This window comes from Oncorhynchus mykiss, chromosome 18 (genome assembly GCF_057628025.1).
Source record: "Oncorhynchus mykiss isolate SJ-2025 chromosome 18, ASM5762802v1, whole genome shotgun sequence".
NCBI classification, from domain to species: domain Eukaryota; kingdom Metazoa; phylum Chordata; class Actinopteri; order Salmoniformes; family Salmonidae; genus Oncorhynchus; species Oncorhynchus mykiss.
In genome coordinates, this window is record NC_143039.1 from 16,819,006 (window position 1) to 16,841,328 (window position 22,323).

At 47.2% G+C, this 22,323-nt stretch overlaps 2 protein-coding genes across 13 annotated transcripts in view; both read right to left on the reverse strand.

Moving 5' to 3' along the window:
* Positions 1-9,239, reverse strand: part of LOC110495549 (myc box-dependent-interacting protein 1) — a 41,515-nt gene extending 32,276 nt beyond the window's left edge. For 5 of the 11 annotated variants that reach the window (XM_090207440.1, XM_090207436.1, XM_090207443.1 and 2 more), the window contains exon 1: positions 8,487-8,948. In XM_090207440.1, the coding sequence (XP_090063566.1) occupies positions 8,487-8,579 (93 nt within the window). In that variant the 5' untranslated portion in view covers positions 8,580-8,948. Of the gene's footprint in view, positions 1-8,486 lie in introns of all 11 variants that reach the window. The other 6 variants (XM_090207441.1, XM_090207437.1, XM_090207442.1 and 3 more) reach the window with 4 other exon arrangements.
* Positions 9,240-9,509: 270 nt separating this feature from the next.
* Positions 9,510-21,068, reverse strand: LOC110495551 (indian hedgehog B protein). 2 transcript variants are annotated; one of them, XM_090207447.1, is made up of 3 exons: positions 20,021-21,068; positions 13,246-13,507; positions 9,510-10,916 (listed from the first exon to the last, which is right to left on the reverse strand). In XM_090207447.1, exons 1-3 carry the CDS (start codon positions 20,318-20,320, stop codon positions 10,213-10,215), a joined length of 1,266 nt encoding a protein of 421 aa, XP_090063573.1. In that variant the 5' UTR covers positions 20,321-21,068; the 3' UTR covers positions 9,510-10,212. The 2 variants fall into 2 exon arrangements, with proteins under 2 accessions (XP_090063573.1, XP_090063574.1); XM_090207448.1 differs by lacking the exons at positions 13,246-13,507; positions 20,021-21,068 and adding an exon at positions 11,576-11,814.
* Between the last annotated feature and the right edge of the window lie 1,255 nt (positions 21,069-22,323).

Here is a 22,323-nt window from a genome sequence, read left to right on the forward strand (position 1 = left end):
ATACATTGGCCTACATGGACATGAATGGGTACTTTGGGACATTGTGGCTTTGACTTGCAAACATTGTTGATAGTGAGATAGATTTGCACAACATCTCTGCAATCCTCCTCCATGCCATTGACCTTCTGATTTTGTCTCAGTAGTCTAAAAATCATTCTCAGAAAATAAACAAGGTAGAATTACAACGCTCCCCCCAACGCACAACACATTATTTTCCTTTGACATTGTTAATTCGCCCACAAATTGCCAGCTCCTTATTTCCATGTATAGTACTGTACCTAGAATCCACGGGTTGGATTTGCACTAAACAACTTCATGTCAGAAACATCATGTGGAACATCTTATGGTTAGCCTCATATACATGACCTAGTGCATCAGTTTAAACTGAGAACGTATATATCTAGTTCATCAATATGCAAATGATGTGCGTTTCGCTATTCTCCGCTTCAGATGTATGACGACAAGGGGCACATTGATTGCACATGTCCATTAGGTCAGTAATGACATCATACTGTAGACATATGGCTGCATTGGTGACGCATGTCATTATGATAAGCAGCCTCCTCTGAACAGTTGATGTTGAGATGTGTCTGTAACTTGAAATCTGTGAAGCATTTATTTGGGCTGCAATTTCTGAGGCTGGTAACTCTAATGAACTTGTCCTCTGCAGCAGAGGTAACTCTAATGAACTTGTCCTCTGCAGCAGAGGTAACTCTAATGAACTTGTCCTCTGCAGCAGAGGTAACTCTAATGAACTTGTCCTCTGCAGCAGAGGTAACTCTAATGAACTTATCCTCTGCAGCAGAGGTAACTGTAATTAACTTATCCTCTGCAGCAGAGGTAACTCTGGGTCTTCCTTTCCTGTGGTGGTCCTCATGACAGACAGGTAACTCTGGGTCTTCCTTTCCTGTGGTGGTCCTCATGACAGACAGGTAACTCTGGGTCTTCCTTTCCTGTGGTGGTCCTCATGACAGACAGGTAACTCTGGGTCTTCCATTCCTGTGGTGGTCCTCATGACAGACAGGTAACTCTGGGTCTTCCATTCCTGTGGTGGTCCTCATGACAGACAGGTAACTCTGGGTCTTCCATTCCTGTGGCGGTCCTCATGACAGACAGGTAACTCTGGGTCTTCCATTCCTGTGGCGGTCCTCATGACAGACAGGTAACTCTGGGTCTTCCATTCCTGTGGCGGTCCTCATGACAGACAGGTAACTCTGGGTCTTCCATTCCTGTGGCGGTCCTCATGACAGACAGGTAACTCTGGGTCTTCCATTCCTGTGGCGGTCCTCATGACAGACAGGTAACTCTGGGTCTTCCATTCCTGTGGCGGTCCTCATGACAGACAGGTAACTCTGGGTCTTCCATTCCTGTGGCGGTCCTCATGACAGACAGGTAACTCTGGGTCTTCCATTCCTGTGGCGGTCCTCATGACAGACAGGTAACTCTGGGTCTTCCATTCCTGTGGTGGTCCTCATGACAGACAGGTAACTCTGGGTCTTCCATTCCTGTGGTGGTCCTCATGACAGACAGGTAACTCTGGGTCTTCCATTCCTGTGGCGGTCCTCATGACAGACAGGTAACTCTGGGTCTTCCATTCCTGTGGCGGTCCTCATGACAGACAGGTAACTCTGGGTCTTCCATTCCTGTGGCGGTCCTCATGACAGACAGGTAACTCTGGGTCTTCCATTCCTGTGGTGGTCCTCATGACAGACAGGTAACTCTGGGTCTTCCATTCCTGTGGTGGTCCTCATGACAGACAGGTAACTCTGGGTCTTCCATTCCTGTGGCGGTCCTCATGACAGACAGGTAACTCTGGGTCTTCCATTCCTGTGGCGGTCCTCATGACAGACAGGTAACTCTGGGTCTTCCATTCCTGTGGCGGTCCTCATGACAGACAGTTTCATCATAGAGCTGGATGGTTTTTTGCGACTGCACTTGAATAAACTTTTCAAACTCATTAAGGAGGAAAGAAATTACACAAATTAACTTAACAAGGCACACCTGTTAATTGAAATGCATTCCATCCTCATGAAGCTGGTTGAGAGAATGCCAAGAGTGTGTAAAGCTGTCAAGGCAAAGGGTGGCTACTTTGAAGAATCTCAAATAGCAAATATATTTTGATTTGTTTTAACACTTTTTTGGTTACTACATTATTTGAGAGTTTGTCTTCACTATCTTACAATAAAGAAACCCTTGAATAAGTAGGTGTCCCCAAATTTGACTGGTACTGTACATTATGTCATGCCAATAAAGCAATTTTAATGAGTTTTGAAAGAGCTGATAATATAACACTTAATCTCTTTTTTTAAACCTTTGAGTTCAATATCTACTTTTCAATTCTAATAGTTTGATGTTTTGCGTCTTCTCACTTTTGTTTACTTCACTTGCTTTGGCAATGTAAACATGTTTCCAATGGCAATAAAGCCCCTTTGAATTTGAAAGAGAGAGAGAGGAGTGAAATTGTTGTGGACCTGAGAGAGCGTCAGAGCGAGCTCTTTGGCTCGTCATTGTGTCAGAGGATGTTGCCAAGGTCACCAGCTAATCTGGTCAGTTGACTCCTCCCACCACTCCCATAACTAACCCCGGCCACCTGGCTGCCTAATCCTGGCCCACACGGGACCAGGGGATTTCCCTTCACTTACACCACAGGGATGATCACCACTTCCTGGACATCACAGTTATGGACCAGGTTCCATTTCACTCCCTAGCCTCTTGCAATAGAGCTTGGTTGTGTCCAGTAGGCACAAAACAGGAAAAATATAAAAACTTTTGAAACATCAAGGTACTATCTGAACTTGTCCAATAGGAAACACTTGTTGCATTTTTTGCTATGGTGTGCCCTATTGAACACTACCCCTGCCCTGACACTTTGGCTTTATCACTGAAGAAGACCGGGACAGTATTGACAGATCTGAAAAGACTGGGTAGGTATCAATGCCGTTGCCTGGTTCTCCCAAAGGCTATGTTGTAGCCTCCACCATGTGGATTTAGCCTGTCCAATACTCTCAGATCTGAAAAACCAGAAGAGTAGGGGCAACACCATAGGTGTCAAAAAATGAAAAGGACCCAGGCCAGAGACAGTGGCACTTCCTGATGGCACAGGGCTTTCCTCTAGTCTAGGACACAGTGGCACTTCCTGCACCACAGAAACAGTGGCAACAGTGGCCCTTCCTGCACCACAGAATGAATGACAGCGGTGCTTCTTACAGTGAGAAACAGCCTTGTGGGCTGGTTTACTGTAGTGGTACAGCAGCCTTGGGGCCTGGTTTACTGTAGTGGTACAGCAGCCTTGTGGGCTGGTTTACTGTAGTGGTACAGCAGCCTTGTGGGCTGGTTTACTGTAGTGGTACAGCAGCCTTGTGGGCTGGTTTACTGTAGTGGTACAGCAGCCTTGGGGCCTGGTTTACTGTAGTGTCTACTGTAGTGGAACAGCAGCCTTGGGGCCTGGTTTACTGTAGTGTCTACTGTAGTGGTGCAGCAGCCTTGGGGCCTGGTTTACTGTAGTGTCTACTGTAGTGGAACAGCAGCCTTGGGGCCTGGTTTACTGTAGTGGAACAGCAGCCTTGGGGCCTGGTTTACTGTAGTGTCTACTGTAGTGGTGCAGCAGCCTTGGGGCCTGGTTTACTGTAGTGTCTACTGTAGTGGAACAGCAGCCTTGGGGCCTGGTTTACTGTAGTGGAACAGCAGCCTTGGGGCCTGGTTTACTGTAGTGTCTACTGTAGTGGAACAGCAGCCTTGGGGCCTGGTTTACTGTAGTGTCTACTGTAGTGGAACAGCAGCCTTGGGGCCTGGTTTACTGTAGTGTCTACTGTAGTGGAACAGCAGCCTTGGGGCCTGGTTTACTGTAGTGTCTACTGTAGTGGAACAGCAGCCTTGGGGCCTGGTTTACTGTAGTGGAACAGCAGCCTTGGGGCCTGGTTTACTGTAGTGTCTACTGTAGTGGAACAGCAGCCTTGGGGCCTGGTTTACTGTAGTGGAACAGCAGCCTTGGGGCCTGGTTTACTCTAGTGTCTACTGTAGTGGTGCAGCAGCCTTGGGGCCTGGTTTACTGTAGTGTCTACTGTAGTGGTACAGCAGCCTTGGGGCCTGGTTTACTGTAGTGGAACAGCAGCCTTGGGGCCTGGTTTACTGTAGTGTCTACTGTAGTGGTGCAGCAGCCTTGGGGCCTGGTTTACTGTAGTGTCTACTGTAGTGGTACAGCAGCCTTGGGGCCTGGTTTACTGTAGTGTCTACTGTAGTGGAACAGCAGCCTTGGGGCCTGGTTTACTGTAGTGTCTACTGTAGTGGAACAGCAGCCTTGGGGCCTGGTTTACTGTAGTGGAACAGCAGCCTTGGGGCCTGGTTTACTGTAGTGGTGCAGACAGACGTCTTATCTTCTGTGACTGAGGTTAGCCTGACCCAATGCCATCAACACAACCAGATAACTACCAGAGGGTTTGTTTGACCTCAGGGATGCTGTGATACCTTTATACAGCGTCATCATCCCCCATATTTAGCCCATGAAAACTACTGTAAAGTTGCCCCCTTGGCCAACTGCCATGCTGTCTAACACCATGCCTCAGATCAGAAGTTACAACCTTCTGGTGGAATGTCTAATGGGTGTGTGCAGCAGGAAGAAACTATATCCATGACCCCCACCATAAGGAGGACTTGAGTCTTAAAGGAATAGTTTACTTTTCGACCTGAACCGCTAACTGATAAACAATTTCCACTAGAATTGCTGCATTCTCCAAATGCTAAAAACATACTAAAGAACCTACAAATAGTTAGGGTGTCTAGGTATGTTGAAAATAATGTACTCTTTAAAAAATAAAAAGTTTAACAAGAAGTGAACAATCCCGTTAAACAAGATGAGCAGCAGTCTGTCAGGGGGAGTGCAGCGAGGAAGAGGAAATAGCAGGAAGGGGAGGGGCTGTACAGTAGAAGACTGCCAAGGACTTCAAAGAACTCCGGCAGTGATTAAACAACAGGCATGGGGCCTTACTGTAAGCTGTATAGATCATGAGTCCCGGGAGTACATTTCAGGAGTACATTTCGTCACAGACTCTTAGCTCGTAGTTGTGGTGAGTTCGGGGTCTCATTCAACACGGAGAGCGAGTCACTACTTCTGTGGTCAGAAGTTCCATACGTTAAGAGGACGGGGAAGTCCCGAGTTCTATTCTTATGCCTTCTAGACAGTCTGCAGCACCTGCTGTGGCAAGGTTGAAACTAAAAGGTCCTAAAGCAATGGTGTCACTATTTCCAGTGATATTCTCCCTCCCGACAACACCTCAAGTACTGACCAGCACATTCTACTCTCCACGTGTCAACCAAGCCCCCCTGAGGTGATGTTCTGACTAACAGAAGATCAAAAAGAAAGTTACACACTCATTTCTCCTTGCTGTGGACTGATTCAACCAAGCACCAACCAAGCACCAACCAAGCACCAACCAAGCACCAGCCAAGCACCAGCCAAGCACCAGCCAAGCACTGCAAGACTCGTCCAGAGTCTGGATGCCGTTCCATATTCCGTAAGGTTGAACTCTAAAGCCTCTAGATCTGTCAGTGTGGTATTCACCACAGGAGTTGTTGACAGGCCAAACTGGATAGAATGTTTTACTGTAGCTGCCCTGAATCAACCAGTTGACTTCACTGACCGAAGGTTGACATTTTAGTCCCCAGGTCAGAGGGTAACAGCCCGACCCCACAGAGCAGAGAGGATGTCATGCTACTTTCCACCACCAACTACCAGAAGTAACAGAACACACAGAAAAATACACAGTCTCTCTCTCCCCCTCACACACCCCATTAGGCCTCTCTGGGTCTTAACAAGATTTACCAGGAGCCAAATGGGTTTACTGTGTGTGTGAAAGAGAGGGACTGTATGGGACTGTGTGTGGTGTATTTTTCTGTGTACCGTCACTTATCCACCCCCTCTCTCCATCTCACACCTCTCCTTCCCCAACTCTCTGTTTCTCCCTCTTCCCCCCCCCCCTACGATATCTCTCCTTACCCAGTAGAGAGGAATCCATGAAGAAGGAATCTCCGCTCCAGTGCCAGACACACACAGACACACTCCATTAGGCCTCTCTAGGTCTTAAGTGAGATTTACCAGGAGCCAAACAGGTTTACTGTGTGTGTGTGCTGCAGAAGTGTATCTTGTGTGTGTGAGTGTGTGTGTAAAGGTGTGTTCCTCTCCGTCTGCTCTACTAGGCGTTGACAGAGGCCTGAGACATGCCTGCTGCTGCTGACCAGTGTTCAATTTCAGCCCCCCAAAATACCCCCTCAGGCCTGACTGGGATGCCAGTGCCAACCACCACACACACACACACACACACACACACACACACACACACAAGATAGAGGCCTTGTGAGCTATTGCTATTCATAGATAACCTCTCTGCTGGACTGGGGGGTTTCAGGGCATGGACAGGTGTGCAGGCAGAACTGTGGTGGAGGGAGGGGGGCAAGCTGAGCCTCAGGGACATGAGGGTGGGGTCTGGGATCTGGGAGGTTTTATCACTATGTGAATAGCATAGGGTCATAACGGGGGTGGCAGAGGTGCAGAGGTCAGGGTATTCAAAGTGCAGGGGGTGTCGGACTTCTGAATGAGACAGAGGTGGCTGTCAGGTTTCAAAAGTTCACCACCACCACCACCACCACATGACCATTCAGACACATCCGGATTCCCCAGGAGGAATTCTCCTATCATGCTTTACTGCATGGGTCATTATTGGGCTGCTCGTTGTGTCTACCCTCAGAGGGCGCAGGCTGGCATGACATCACTATGACAACCACGATGGGCACCCAGTGACAGCGTCCGCTAGATTCCTCCGCTCCGTCCACTGGTGAAACTTTAGGTCAGTCACTAGGGAGGGGTTAGCCAATAGCTAGCCAGAAACTACAAAGTGGAATCTAAATGTGACCACCAGCCATACAGACAGAGTTACTGGTCTGCGAAGAAAGCTGGTGGCAGGGTGAAGGGGTGGGACAGAGTTACTGGTCAGAGAAGACAGCTGGTGGCAGGGTGAAGGGGTGGGACAGAGTTACTGGTCAGAGAAGACAGCTGGTGGCAGGGTGAAGGGGTAAGACAGAGGGGAAAAATACATTTCTGGCTTTCTCACTCTAATAGCCGAGCGATGGATGAGACTTGAAAGTATGGTAACACAAGAATAGTGTCTATGATGTTGAGGAATGAGATGGTTAATGAGGGTGGAGACAGAAACATTAACATTTTTCAGGTGAGGGTAACAAGGAAGTGATTCAAACGTTGCTTCCCCGCTTGAGAAGCGTAAACTCAGAGCTCATTCCGGGAGAACACATTCCCGATAATAAAACTCCTTTTACTTTTTTGTTTACGTTTCAAGTTATCGATTTCATTCAGGGATTAATTCAATCTCCTGAAATAGCTCTACTGCTGACTTGGGGGTGAAGGTTAATGCTAGAAGACTCCAGGTCAAAGGTCAAACCAGGAGGGTTGGCAAGCACTCTCTCAAACACATGTATGCACATTATCAGACGGACAAACACACACGAACACTGAGGAAAGCCAAGTCACACTCAGCCAGTCTTTTTCCATCCCTACTCCCCATCCTAGGGGCCAAGCATCTATCCATAGATCGTCATTCCAAGCCAAATAGACAGGAGTGGGATTACCATTCCTATAATGAGGACATGACAGGAAGTGACCATGTGGATTTGTAGACAAGCCTGTACTCCAATGGAAACCGAGGTGTCCCACTGTGGTAAACTAGAGCTGAAGAGAAGACGAGGCTAGGTCTGTCTGTTCCATGGTTTATTTCCCCCTTGCAGTTGACTGAGCTTCCTGTATGCCAGAGTCTGGTGTTGTTGTGGTCGTTAATTCCCAAGGGTTTAGGCAAAGAGTCATCCGACTAGACAACATTTCCTGCCTGCTTCACTTGGGAGAAGTTTGGCTTTAGAAAGCAGAAAGTCTCCTTAAAATGTTATTCTGACACTATCATGTAATTACTTATATAATTAATAATTGTGCTCACAATTTCAAACTTCACTCAGTGAGGATATTTCCAGGACTTAGACACATAAAAGTAAAATAAATAAATGAACTGGTCAAATAAAACGGTACGTTTAGGAATACCCGCCACTTCACTGAGAGAGAGGCTAGTCTACATTGTAACATCCTACTGTAAGTGTCCAATGTAACACATGCATTGTAAGAAAGTAGTTATTTGGACAGAAAAGACAACCGGTTAGAAAAATAAGCATGCGCGTGGCTGCAATTTAATTTGTCAGCGCATTCGGCTCTTCCTGCAATAACCCAACCCCCTGCTGCCTGTCAAAACTAACGGGTTGGATTCACAAATGAGGCCGAGAACGCAAATAGAAATAGCGGAGCGGGCTTGACATTTAGATGGAAAGCTGGGTGTAGAACTGGTCAGCCACAGTACCCAGTTGAATGCACTCTGTGCGGTTTCAATTGAGAGAAAAAAACGTAGTGTGAAAGAGCACGTCTCAGTCTACCGGCTTACCTTTTCTTGCGCTCTACTAAGTCTTTTCTGCATGCTGGTGGCCAGTTTCCCAGTGTTGATCCCTTTCCCCGGTTTCCCCTGCTCCTCAGCCATTTTACCGTTCTTTACTGCTCCGAATCCTTAATTAACAGCTATGCGATGTAAACTGGTGTGAGGAAAGAAAGGGACAGAACTTGTCGAACAGGAGGAAGGGTATGTGCGGATGCGAGGGACTCCCCAGGACTCGGTGCTGCGTAAAAGCCCTCGATAACGGTGTGGGTAGCGCGTAATTGTAATCCCGATGACTGTTTCTGAGAGGTGCAACACGTAATCTAATCAACTCAGGTAGTTTAACAACATAGTCCCACGTGTAAAAACTAAGAAAAAAGTAACTTTTTGGCAATTGACGCAGCAAAGATCCGAAAATCGTCCTTCTTGCTCGTCAGTCAATTGATGAGCGTTTGGTCCGTTAAGGAGCGATTCAATTTCCCCTCTGCTCGTCCATCCTCTTAAAGGCACAGTAGTTAACATTTATTAGCCGACTCGCCAACTGTTATAGATGCAACCGGTGTGTGGGAGTTGCTGCTGCGAATAGACTTCTACTTTATCATTTCATTGAATCATATGAAGTATTTTTAACAGTCTACCATCTATGATTTAAAACAGTTATATAATCTGAGAGAAAGTAGGCCATCTGTAGGCTACATTTTGTTACACGTCGTCGTGGCCACAAAATGTAATCGTTATACTTGTATTCTGCATCTTGGTTTGAATGGGATTCAATGATGCAGTGTAGTTCATTTGAGATCATAGAAGCGTATTATCACGTGGAATTGTCTATCACCCTCGTACCGTATCATGGTCTACCAGTAGATGGCAGTGAGAGAAAGCTGTGCCAAGACTTAAGAAAACAACCATCTTAAATGCTTTATGTAGCCTTCATATAACTTTTATGGCTTCAGCCTTTAAAGTTGTTGCTTGGGTTCATATCTACAGCAAAGAGAGTTACAATGTTGCGATGTATAATAGAAAACAAAACCAGGAGCATTTCCATAATATTTAATTTCAAAAAATAAATCTTTAAATATCTCATTATACATAATATTAAAATCATAAATATTTCAGACATCGCTTTAATAAAATACAGTAAATGTTGCCTTAAAATATCATACCTCTAGATATGTTCTATACATGAAGCCTATACTTTCCTTCAGTTGCCAAGTTGCGACATCATAGTTGTGTCGTGTTACGGACATCTTACTGTGAAGCAATCAAAAAAGATCAAAAAAGAAAATGCTTTAGATGTTCTTCATAATGGTAGCTTGATTTCAATGAGACACCTCTCAATGTTAAATAAAACAAACTCTCTCCCCTTTAGAAACTATGGTCTCACCACAGACACGACCAGGTCCACCTGTCCCATCTGTGTGAAGAGGACACACCCATTTGTAGTTTTTCCTCGGGGGTCACAATGATTTGTATACTATGGTGTGAGAGAACACATTGTCTATCTGTCCAGATTCATTCATGGCTCAATCTCCTCTCTCCAATGAAATAGGCGTGGTCAGTCATCAAGCCCCACCCTTTTCCTGAGAGTCCGCCCTCTGCATCAGTGTGCTAGACTCGAGAACAAGGTAAACCCCGCCCTTTTATAGTCAGGTCCAATGGGGCATCAGTCCAGTGGGTCATCTGGTCTGTATATCTCCCAACCAAGCCAGTTACATTACTTCCTCTTCCCCATCTAGTCTCACCTCCCTGGGTCAGCCAGTCCCCAGGGATGGAAGTGTCCAGAGTCCAGCAGCAGACTACCTATCCAGTACAGTAACTGGGAGTACCAGTGAACCCCGGTGTCTCCAAAATGTCCGCCAGCGGAGCCAGTCCAACGGTGCAGCAGGCGGAGTGGGGCGAAGGCCCAGTGGGCGAGGTCATGCCTGTCCACCACCGCGTAGCACGATGCCACCATGCCGTTCACCGACAGCGTCCCATGGCGGGTGAGGGGCGCAAACACACCCTTGTCCTCCTGCACACTCACCCGGGAGATGCGCGAGAGATGCCCCACGCCTTTTCTCCCCTCCTCCCCAGACACTGTGGTTAGCACACACTGTCCCGGCCGCGCGTCGCTGGCGTATACCGTCCTCATACTACCCGGAGTTGGCTCCGCCCCTTCAGAGCAGTTTCCCTTGGACACGAACAGCAGGTGGGCAGCGGTGAGTGACAGGCTAACCCCGCCTTCTGTCCCAATGGTGTAGAATTCCTTCCGGGTTGCGGGGTCGCGGTCCAGGAAGGTGAGGACCTCGCTGTAAACGAGCTCTCCGCTGCCGTCGCTCCCTGAAGAGGCGAGGACTCGCTCACCCGGCTGCAGGTCCTGGATCAACCTTTGACCCCCGTCCTCTAGGGTCACCCACGCCCCTCCCGGAAAACACCCCCCTGATTTAGCGGCAACGGAGTGCTCTGAGAGAGAGAGAGACAGAGAGAGACAGAGAGAGACAGAGAGACAGAGACAGACAGAGACAGAGACAGAGAGAGAGAGACAGAGAGAGAGAGACAGAGAGCGAGAGAGAGAGAAAGAGAGGTTGTGAAACAATGCATTCTGTGAGGTGGGTAGGTACACAGTAAGTCTACGCATAGCAAATATATTCCGCCCTTTAAATAAAGATTAGCTTCTTTATTTCCGTCTACTCCACAGAAAAGAACAAAAGCTGGCTGAAAGATTAAAGCTGCTATTTGAATGTGTGTGTGTGTGTGTGTTTCCATCCCTCAGTTTGTGTGTGTGTAAGTCTGTGTTCATTTGTGTTTTAAGGTGCTGAACTTGATGTGGTACGTTGGGACTATCTCAAGTCTATCTACACAAATATTTGTGCAAGGTAGGACCAAGGCCAGGTCCAGCCAAATGATCGGAGAATCAGGAAGTGGAGGTTAATCATCTGTGGACCGAGACTCCGCCCACTGCACCAACATAACCTCAAACTCCACATCATCTCCAATGTATGGTGTAACATGCCATGTACTTGGTTGTTCAGGGGTGAAGTTTCCTCTAGGCACAGGTCTAGGATCAGCTTCCGTTCCCCCAATCATAAGCTCCATTAGTGGGGAAAATACAAAAAACTGACCCAAGATCAGCATCTAGGGGCACCTTCTTGGTAAATCATTCTTCTTCTTCTTCATTCACCTTTCCAGTCCTGAATGTAGTAGGGGTCTGGTTGGGTAGCGCTCCCTTGTGGGCTCTTTGTATTGGTGTCAGTTTTTGGGTCCCCCACTCAGTTATATTTGACCTTTTATTTAACTAGGCAAGTCAGTTAAGAACAAATTATTTTTTTCAATGATGGCCTAGAAACAGCCTTGTTCAGGGGCTGAACCACAGATGTTTACCTTGTCAGCTCAGGGATTCAATCTTGCAACCTTTTGGTTGCTAGTCCAACGTTCTAACCACTAGGCTACCTACAGTAAGTGTTAGAATGGAGTTTCAAGGAAGCCTTGGTATTATGATGTCACTTGTAGCAGCAGATGAGACTTCTTGGTCTATGAAGAGATGTCTTTCTTGAGTGGTTTTTCTTTTTCACAGTTTGAGGTTTCAGTTGGAAAAAAAAAAAAAAAAAATGGCGCCCGGTGCCGTCTTCCGATCAAGTCAAGGACTGGTGACTCGCAACCCGATCTGGGTAGGAAAGACAGAAGGAACAGAGGAAAAATAAATAAAGAGAGGATAGAGGGAAAATAAATAGAGAGAGGATAGAGGGAAAATAAATAAAGAGAGGAAAGAGGGAAAATAAATAAAGAGAGGATAGAGGGAAAATAAATCAAGAGAGGACAGAGGGAAATGAAATAAAGAGAGGACAGAGGGAAAAGATCATTTCAGGCACCACGTAGTACAAGAGAGGACAGTTTGATCTGTCTCTGCTCTGTTTTGCTCTATTCTGTGTTCTATACCGTTCCCCTGACAACCGAATCAGTCCTGAACAAGGATCATCGCTTAGCTACACTACTAACGTCTGTGGCTTTATGAATGAGGCTACATCAATGGGAGAAAGAAGAAGCAGAAGAGACACAAAGTCAACTGAAGCAACGCTGCACACCAACATATTGCCGCAGCATAGCATGCCAGTAACATAAGGGAATCATTTCTAGCAAAAGGGGGGTTGTGAGTGAGTGACCACATAAAGTTGCAGTAGCTACCTCTCCCTTAATGGTGAGTCACTCTACTGATCCTAATGTAAGCTTTAAGCAACAATGGCCAGGTCATAGATGGGTCAAGAGACAGTTGTGGTGAAGAGGGTTAGAAGGGGTTAGGGAAGAAGCTGAGAAGTCAGTCACCCAAAGCGGCTGTATGTCCCTCTAGCTGTGACCCCCCCCCAAAAAAAGCAGGCGTCCGTTTTGATTTGATCCATAGTGACGAGGTGTCCACTGTTGAAGGGCGTCTTCAAGTGGTTCAGTGTTATGTTTAGTAAGGAATGTAGAGGTGATGCTGTCCCTCCTCTGCTAAGTGTCCAATGTGTGTCCAGTTAAGGTGAAGGCAGTCAAAAACCCTCTCAAATCATTCACTGTGTATCAAATCATTCACTATCCATATTTTCACTATTATCACGTACCGAGAAAGAGTGAGAGGTTGTTTTTTTTCATTAGTGGCAGTTAGGTGAAACAGACGTCCATGCACAGTGTGTTACTGCTACATCCTCCTTTCTCCTTCCTCCGGTCTCTCTCTGATGCTTGTTCAATCTCCCTCTTGCTCTCCCCTTCAGCCCTCTTTCCCTCCCCTCCTTCCTGCCCCTCTCTCTCCGTCTCTCACCCGACTTCACACTGCAGTGCACGTGGGCCTTGGACTCGTAGTAGACCCAGTCGAAGCCGGCCTCAACTGCCAGTCGAGCCAACATGGCGTACTTGTTGCGGTCGCGGTCAGAGGTCGTGATGTCGACCGCCCGTCCCTCGTAGTGGAGCGACTCCTCAGAATGGTGGCCGTCCTCATCCCAGCCCTCTGTGACCCGGAGGCGCACCCCCGGCCACAGGTTCATCACCGAGATGGCCAGAGAGTTCAGCTTGTCCTTGCAGCGCTGCCCGGGAGGGTAAAGGGTTAAGGGTCATGGGAGGGAGGGGAGGGAAGAGAGAGAGACAGGAGTGTTAGAGATGTGGGGTGAATCTACATGTGTCAGTGTGTAATCCAAAGTGCATTTATAACCGTTAATGGACTTAAAATGGCTGAAAGAATGATTACACATCATTACACAATGTAGTCCATAGCTCTTTCTCAATGGTCTTTCCTTGATTCCTCGTGTCTTCTTTTCTCACATTCTGCTCAAAAGGCATTGGAGGAGAAGATCAAAAAGTCCAGACACAAGCATTCGAGGACAGCCAATTGAGAAAGAACCCTGGTGCAAGAGCTATCCATCAGGCATCCACCCCATCCAACCAATGTAGAAGCCTGGGGCTGTTCAACAAACCAGCCACCCCACCACAGAAGGCTCCACTCCTTAACACCTCCCCCTCTGCATCTGGCCAGCAGACAATGCCCCCCTACAGTCTCATCAGCCTGGGTGTTTGCTCTCTGTGGCGAGAGAGGAGGCTGAGAGTCTCAGTTAGGGACCGGAGATAGGGTGGAGTGGTAGGTGGGATAGGGTGGAGTGGTAGGTGGGATAGGGTGGAGTGGTAGGTGGGATAGGGTGGAGTGGTAGGTGGGATAGGGTGGAGAGGTAGGTGGGATAGGGTGGAGAGGTAGGTGGGATAGGGTAGAGTGGTAGGTGGGATAGGGTGTAGTGGTAGGTGGGATAGGGTGTAGTGGTAGGTGGGATAGGGTGGAGTGGTAGGTGGGATAGGGTGTAGTGGTAGGTGGGATAGGGTGTAGTGGTAGGTGGGATAGGGTGTAGTGGTAGGTGGGATAGGGTGTAGTGGTAGGTGGGATAGGGTGGAGTGGTAGGTGGGATAGGGTGGAGTGGTAGGTGGGATAGGGTGGAGAGGTAGGTGGGATAGGGTGGAGTGGTAGGTGGGATAGGGTGGAGTGGTAGGTGGGATAGGGTGGAGTGGTAGGTGGGATAGGGTGGAGTGGTAGGTGGGATAGGGTGTAGTGGTAGGTGGGATAGGGTGTAGTGGTAGGTGGGATAGGGTGGAGTGGTAGGTGGGATAGGGTGGAGTGGTAGGTGGGATAGGGTGGAGTGGTAGGTGGGATAGGGTGGAGTGGTAGGTGGGATAGGGTGGAGTGGTAGGTGGGATAGGGTGGAGTGGTAGGTGGGATAGGGTGGAGTGGTAGGTGGGATAGGGTGGAGTGGTAGGTTGGGGTGAGGTTAGGGGGGTATTGGGGTAGAGGGGTGGTGTGAAGTTAGAGGGTATTGGACAGGAGGATAGAGGGAGACGTGGGTATGAACAGCCAGCCAATGCAGCTCTCCCCAAATTTGGGTCTGGTGAGGGTGAGCAAATAGAGGGTGAGAGGTCCTATTGAGGACCCTGAGGGTGTTGGACGTTCCCTAGTCACACACACACACACCAAGCACACACACACGCCAAGCGCACCACACACACACACACACACGCACGCACCAAGCACACACACACTTGCCCTCAGATCACCTAAAGCTAAATTTCTCATTATTTTTGTCACCATCTCATTCACAATAGGATACATGACACTACTTTATGAAGATAACTGTGAACACACAGAGAAGGGTCTTCAAATCTCATCCTATATGAGGTCCGGACTACTGCTGGTTCTCTCTTCTACCTGATGATGAATTGCACTCACCTGGTGTCCCAGGTCTAAATCATTCCCTGATTAGAGGGGAAGAATAGAAAAAAAGCAACAGAACTGGCTTGGAGGTCCAGATTACAATTCGAGGGACATGTAGACAGTGTGACATATAGCTTCTGCAGACTGAAAGGGTGGGTTTGGTCACAGGATTCCCAAAGCCGGTGATATACACAGGCCCTTACTGTTTCACCCTGTGTACATTTCTGTTCAGAACACATACAGTGTACGTGTCTGGTAGGTGTATTATATATATATATATATATATGTATATATATATACACACACATATATAAACAGAGTGTACAAAACATTAGGTACACCTATATGTACACAGTGAATTTGGAAGGTATTCAGACCCCTTGACTTTTTATCCACATTTTGTTACGTTACAGCCTTATTCTAAAATGGATTTTACATTTTTTTCCCTCATTGATCTACACACAGTACCCTATAAAACCGAAATACCTTATTGACATAAGTATTCACTCTCTTTGCTGTGAGTTGAGCTCAGGTGTATCCGTTTTCCATTGATCATCCTTGAGATGTTTCGACAACTTGGAGTCCACCTGTGGTAAATTCAATTGATTGGACATGATTTGGAAAGGCACACACCTGTTTATATAAGGTCCCACAGTTGACAGTGCATGTCATAGCAAAAACCAAACCATGAGGTTGAAGGAATTGTCTGTAGAGCTCCGAGACAGGATTGTGTTGAGGTACAGATCTGGTGAAGTGTCCCCAAGAACACAGTGGCCCTCCATCATTCTTAAATGGAAGAAGTTTGTAACCACCAAGACTCTTCCTAGAGCTGGCCGCCCAGCCAAACTGAGAAATCAGGGGAGAAGGGCCTTGGTCAGGGAGGTGACCAAGAACCCGATGGTCACTCTGACACTCTTTGTCCTTATGGAAGGTTCTCCCATCTCTGCAGCACTCCACCAATCAGGCCTTTAAGGTAGAGTGGCCAGATGGAAGCCACTCCTCAGTAAAAGGAACATGAGAGCCCGCTTAGAGTTGCCAAAAGACACCTAAAGACTCTCAGACCATGAGAAACAAGATTCTCTGTTCTGATGAAACCAAGATTGAACCCAAGCGCATTGTCTGGAGGAAACCTGGCACCATCCCTACGGGGAAGCATGCTCATGGCAGCATCATGCTGTGGGGATGTTTTTCCGCACCAGGGACTGGGAGACTAGTCAGGATTGAGGGAAAGATGAACAGAGCAAAGTACAGAGAGATCCTTGATGAAAACCTGCTCCAGAGTGCTCAGGACCTCAGACTGGGGTGAAGGTTCCCCTTCCAACAGGACAACAACCCTAACCACACAGCCAAGACAACACAAGGGTGTCTACGGGACAAGTCTCTGAATGTCCTTGAGTGGCCCAGCCAGAGCCCGGACTTGAACCCGTTTTAACATCTCTGGAGAGCCCTGAAATTGGCTGTGCAGCGACGCTCCCGATCTAACCGAACAGAGCTTGAGAGGATCTGCAGAGAACAATGGGAGAAACTCCCCAAATACAGGTGTGCCAAGTTAGCGTCATACCCAAGAAGACTCAAGGCTGTAATCGCTGCCAAAGGTGCTTCAACAAAGTACTGAGTAAAGGGTATGAATACTTGTGAAAATGTGATATTTCAGATTATTTTTATGAATTTGCAAACATTTCTAAAAACCTATTTTTGCTTTGACATTTTGGGTTATTGTGTGTAGATTAATGAGGAAAAAAACAATTTAATCAATTTTAGAATAAGGCTGTAATGTAAGAAAATGTGGAAAAAGTCACGGAGTCTGAATACTTTCTGAATGTAGTGTATACACTACCATTCAAAAGTTTGTGGTCACAGAAATGTCCTTGTTTTTGAAAGAAAAGCTATTTTTTTGTCCATCAAATTGATCAGAAATACAGTGTAGACATTATTAATGTTGTAAATGAGTATTGTAGCTGGAAACGGCTGATTTTTAATGGAATATCTACATAGGCGTACAGAGGCCCATTATCAGCAACCATCACTCCTGTGTTCCAATGGCACTTTGTTTAAGCTAATCCAAGTTTATAATTTTAAAAGGCTAATTGATCATTAGAAAACCCTTTTGCAATTATGCTAGCACAGCTGAAAATCCTGATTAAAGAAGCAAAAGAACTGGCCTTCTTTAAACTAGTTGCGTATCTGGAGCATCAGAATTTGTAGGTTCGATAACAGGCTCAAAATGGCCAGAAACAAGAAACTTTCTTCTAAAACTCATCAGTCTATTCTTGTTCTGAGAAATGAAGTCTATTCCATGCGAGAAATTGTCAAGAAACTGAAGATCTCGTACAATGCTGTGTACTACTCCCTTCACAGAACATTGCAAACTGGCTCTAACCAGAATAGAAAGAGTGGGAGGCCCAGGTGCACAACTGAGCAAAATGACAAGTACATTAGAGTGTCTAGTTTGAGAAACAGATGCCTCACATGTCCTCAACTGGCAGCTTCATTATATAGTACCCACAAAACACCAGTCAACACTATTTAATGAAGCTGCCAGTTGAGGATTTGTGAGGTGTCTGTTTCTCAAACTAGACACTCTAATGTACTTGTCCTCTTGCTCAGTTGTGCACCGGGGTATACACATACATACATACCACACTGAGTGTATGAAACATTAGAAACACCTTCCTAATATTGAGTTTCCCCCCTTTTGCCCTCAGAACAGCCTCAATTTATCAGGCATGGACTCTACAAGGTGTCAAACGGACTGAAACAGGGCTGCTGGCCCATGTTGACTCCAATGCTTCCTTCAGTTGTGTCAAGTTGGCTGGATGTCCTTTGGGTGGTGGACCACTCTTGATACACACAGGAAACTGTTGAGCTTTGCAGTTTTTGACACTCAAACCAGTGCGCCTGGCACCTACTACCATACAATATTCAAAGGTATGTAAATCTTTTGTCTTGCCCTTTCACCCTCTGAATTTCACACATACACAATCCATGACTCAATTGTCTCCTCCCCTCATCGACACTGATTGAAGTGGATTTAACAAGTGACATCCATTAGTGATCATAGCTTTGGCCTAGATTCACCTGGTCAGTCTGTCAAGGAAACAGCAGGGGTTCATAATGTTTTGTATACTCAGTGTATGTATTCTACCGCATGATTTCTATTAAGTGGAGACATAGGCAGAGGCACTGCCACTCTCGGCCAACTGCACAGCTCAACTCGGGCTAGATTGGTAGTGGCCTCTATAGGTCACAATCATATTTTGACACTATGCGTCTTTTACGTGTTGCATTTGGATAGGTTTAGGCTATTAGTTTGTCCAATGTTGTATTTCAAAATCTATGTATGGTGTTCTAACTTATTTTTCCATGTCGGTCCTCTCAGGTTCACCGGGATAAGAATAGCTCATTGCAGAGTCCCAATAGATGCCTTTTCACAGTGGTGTGGATTTTAACATCAATTTTTTTTCCTCTGCGGTCGCAGACACGAACTCGAGTCCATAAATCAGTCGATTAATTTTGTTGGTTTTACTTTCAAGGTACAGATCGACGGGGTTTCTGTAGGCGCGGTTTCGCACTGACCACGAGCTACACAAACATTCGATGTCGAGTTGACAACACGTGCCTGTGCAGTGTGCACACCTATGGCTTCAGCCGCTGAACAGTCACGTCTGTATGCGCGCTCCAGTGCCACTCGCGGGCAGGCAAGTCACCACTGCTGATTTAAAAATAAGAGGCGAAAAATGTGTATAATTAAGTCTTGAATGCATGTGAAGTGGACTATTTTTGCACATGTGCTTCAAAAACAAACAGAAAAATAACACAAAATGGTGAAAAACAAACAGGAGGTTGTCTCCTGTGGCAGGCGGCGGCGGTCGCGCTCCGAGCACATAAATTGTGCGCAGGTCAAGTTAAACGCGCAGCCCTGTGTGTTTGTGTGCGCTTGGAGCGAGGTGACAGCTAACAACCCGAGTGAGATCTGGCACTCTGTTTCCACGTGGGGGACATAAATGCTCGCCTTTCAGAGGAAGCCCGTGGTCACAAGAGGCAGATATAAATACTTTATTCCTAGGGAATTGAAGTCAAATAAATTCCACTCTCGGAACCACATCAATGAGCGTGTCGTAAAAAGTCTGACAGTCCAAAAGGCGACCGTTAACTCTTAAACGAACTGTAAACATTTGCATATGCACCGAGTCAGGCTCTGACCAAGTAGGACGATTGGGTGTTTTTCCCCAAAAATGTAAAAACAGAGGACATAGTGTTTTAATTACATGCTTCCACTATTCCGTACTTTTATAGAAGGGGTTGCGTTATAAGGTTTGTTGCAGCTGCCCAGCTTTACGCATGCGGCAGCCCCAATTTAAATTAACTCCAAATATCTCATGTGATGCTATTTCAGCTCTGCACGAAAAATGTTGGAACCAACCATCAGACCAGTTATTGGAGCCGCCAGTCCAACTTTTACTGATGTCCTGCGGGTGACCTGATGAGGGCCAGACTGGCAAACCTCTCCATATCCCAATAACATTCTGAGTCACCCTCCATATCTATCATGTTGCCAACAATACGCTCTTTGGATTCCGTGACTCTAGCACGTTGTGCAAATACGCACTCTGTAATCAGTGCTGTGCACTGCTCCTGGCCAGGAAACCAAAGTCAATAACACCGCATCGATAAGACAGGTCCACGGGTTTAAAGGCTGTACAAAGTACAAGAGGTAGGCTTTAGGGAGCTACCCAATCCCACATAAAAGTGTCCCAAGTGCAGATACGTGTTTGACATGGCCAATGAAGCATGATATCACAGTAGGGCTTTACGAATCTAGTCTATCCAGGGTATAGGCTAGTCTTACCTGTGTCATCATCCGGTCTGCACCTGTGTTCTCTTCATCTTTAAATATGATGTCAGGGTTATAGTTCGGGGTCAGCTCTTTGAAGCGCTCCGAGTTCCGTGTTATTTTCCCCTCATATCGACCACTCGCACCTAGTGTCTTCTCCGCTACGTTAGGGCTGAACTGCTTGTAGGCAAGTGGCGCAAGCTTCCTCGGTGACCTCCTCTTGCCATATCCCCTTCCTGGCCCGCAGCCCTCGCTGACCTGCGAGAGAATCACTGCGCACCCGGCGAGGCACACCACGAGCCTGGGGAGTAGCATTCCACTCACCCACGCAAACGGACACCCCAAAAGGAGGTGACAGAAAAATGTCACGGATCAATTTAAAACACCTCCTCCCCCTGGTCACTGCTTATCTCCTTTCACAGGGTACAAGAGGGGGAGGAGGACAGTTACAAATTAATCACCAAGTCCCCAAAACACGCCATATCCCGGCGCGCAAAAAGACGCTGCGCTACTGGAGATGGAGTACAGCGCCGGCGTCTTTTAAAACCCCAGGTAAGATCCCCTATAATAAAGTACCGGCGCGTTAAGCTGCTCCTCTCACGGTGAACGTCTCGTCTCACAGTTCAAGCGGAGACGCGCGCATAAATAGGGAAAAATCGTTTATCTTGGCAGACAGGTTCAAAGCCGTTCCCTTAGCTGTGAGAAACGTCCCTCAGTCAGACAGGCCCCGGTGCGCAGACTGACTGGGCTTTTTGGGTAGCGGTCAAAGGGTGTCCCCGCAGCGGTTTTCCTGCCACTCGGCTTGGCTCTCAATGCGTGGCCTGTGGTGCAAGACTCTCAGCTCAACTGGAAATGGAAGAGTTCCGAAAGATCAGATGCCGTGGAGGAGACCGCGCCCTGCCAGTTCTGCCCTCTGTCCCGTCCCAGCCTACCTCTCCTCCCATCTGGTCAGCCCGGCCGAGCCATTTCACTTTATTGCCCACACGCTCGGCTCTTTCTGCTCAACGCCACTGTGCGAGACAAACAACAGCCTACAGCCGTCTAGACTCGCGCACACACCGATACTGTCCTTTGGACCCGTGTGATTATCTTGGACTCATAACCTGGTGAAAGACACGCGCGCTGCGCCCCCCCCCCCCCCCCCCTTCCCTCCAGAATATTGTTAATGCGAACATAATTGAATCGCCCTCAGTAAGAAGCGCGGTAATTGCCGCATGCATGTCCGATTTCATTAAGGGAGACAGTCAGGACTTCCAAAACCCGTCAACGACTCCTGTACCCTCACTGTGGTCACCCCTTTTCTGCTATAACAGCCTCCACTCTTCTGGGAGGGCTTTCTACTATATGCTGGAACATTGCTGCGGGGATTTGCTTCCATTCAGCCACAAGAGCATTAGTGAGGCCGGGCACTGATGTTAGGCGATTAGGCCCGGCTCGCAGTCAGCGTTTCAATTCATCCAAAAGGTGTTCGATGGGGTTGAGGTCAGGGCTCTGTGCAGGCCAGTCAAGTTCATCCACACCAACCTCGGCAAACCATTTCTGTATGAACCTCTTTGTGCACATGGGCATTGTCATACTGAAACAGGAAAGGACCTTCCCCAAACTGTTGCCACAAAGTTGGAAGCGCATAATGGTCTAGAATGTCATTGTATGCCGTAGGGTTAAGAATTCCCTTCACTGGAACTAAAGGGGCCTAGCCTGAACCATGAAAAATTTCTCCAGACCATTATTCCTCCTCCACCAAACATTACAGTTAGAGCTATGCATTCGGTCAGGTAGCACTGTCCCCCAGTCCAGTGGCGGCGAGCTTTACACCCCTCCAGCAGACTTGGCATTACGCATGGTGATCTTAGGCTTGTGTGCGGCTGCTCGGCCGTGGACACCCATTTCATGAAGCTCCCAACGAAAGGTTCTGACGTTGCTTCCAGAGGCAGCAGACATTTGACAAACTGACTTGTTGGAAAGGTGGCATCCTATGACGGTCCCACATTGAAAGTCACTGAGCTCTTCAGATAGGCCATTCTAATGCCAATGTTTGTCTATGGAGACTACATGGCTGTGTGCTCGATTTCATACCTCCATCAGAAACGGTTGTGGCTGAAATAGCCAACTCCACTAATTTGAAGGGGTGTCCACATACTTTTGTATATATAGTGTAACATCCATTTGAGACAATGTGGGCTCTTACGTCAGGCATTTCAAACATTTAGTGTCTCCTCTGTAGAGTGACTGACACCTTATTAAAATTGGGATAAATATGCATTCTGACTGAGCTATGACAGTGTTCTAACGGCGTTGACTTTTGAAAACAAGCCAAG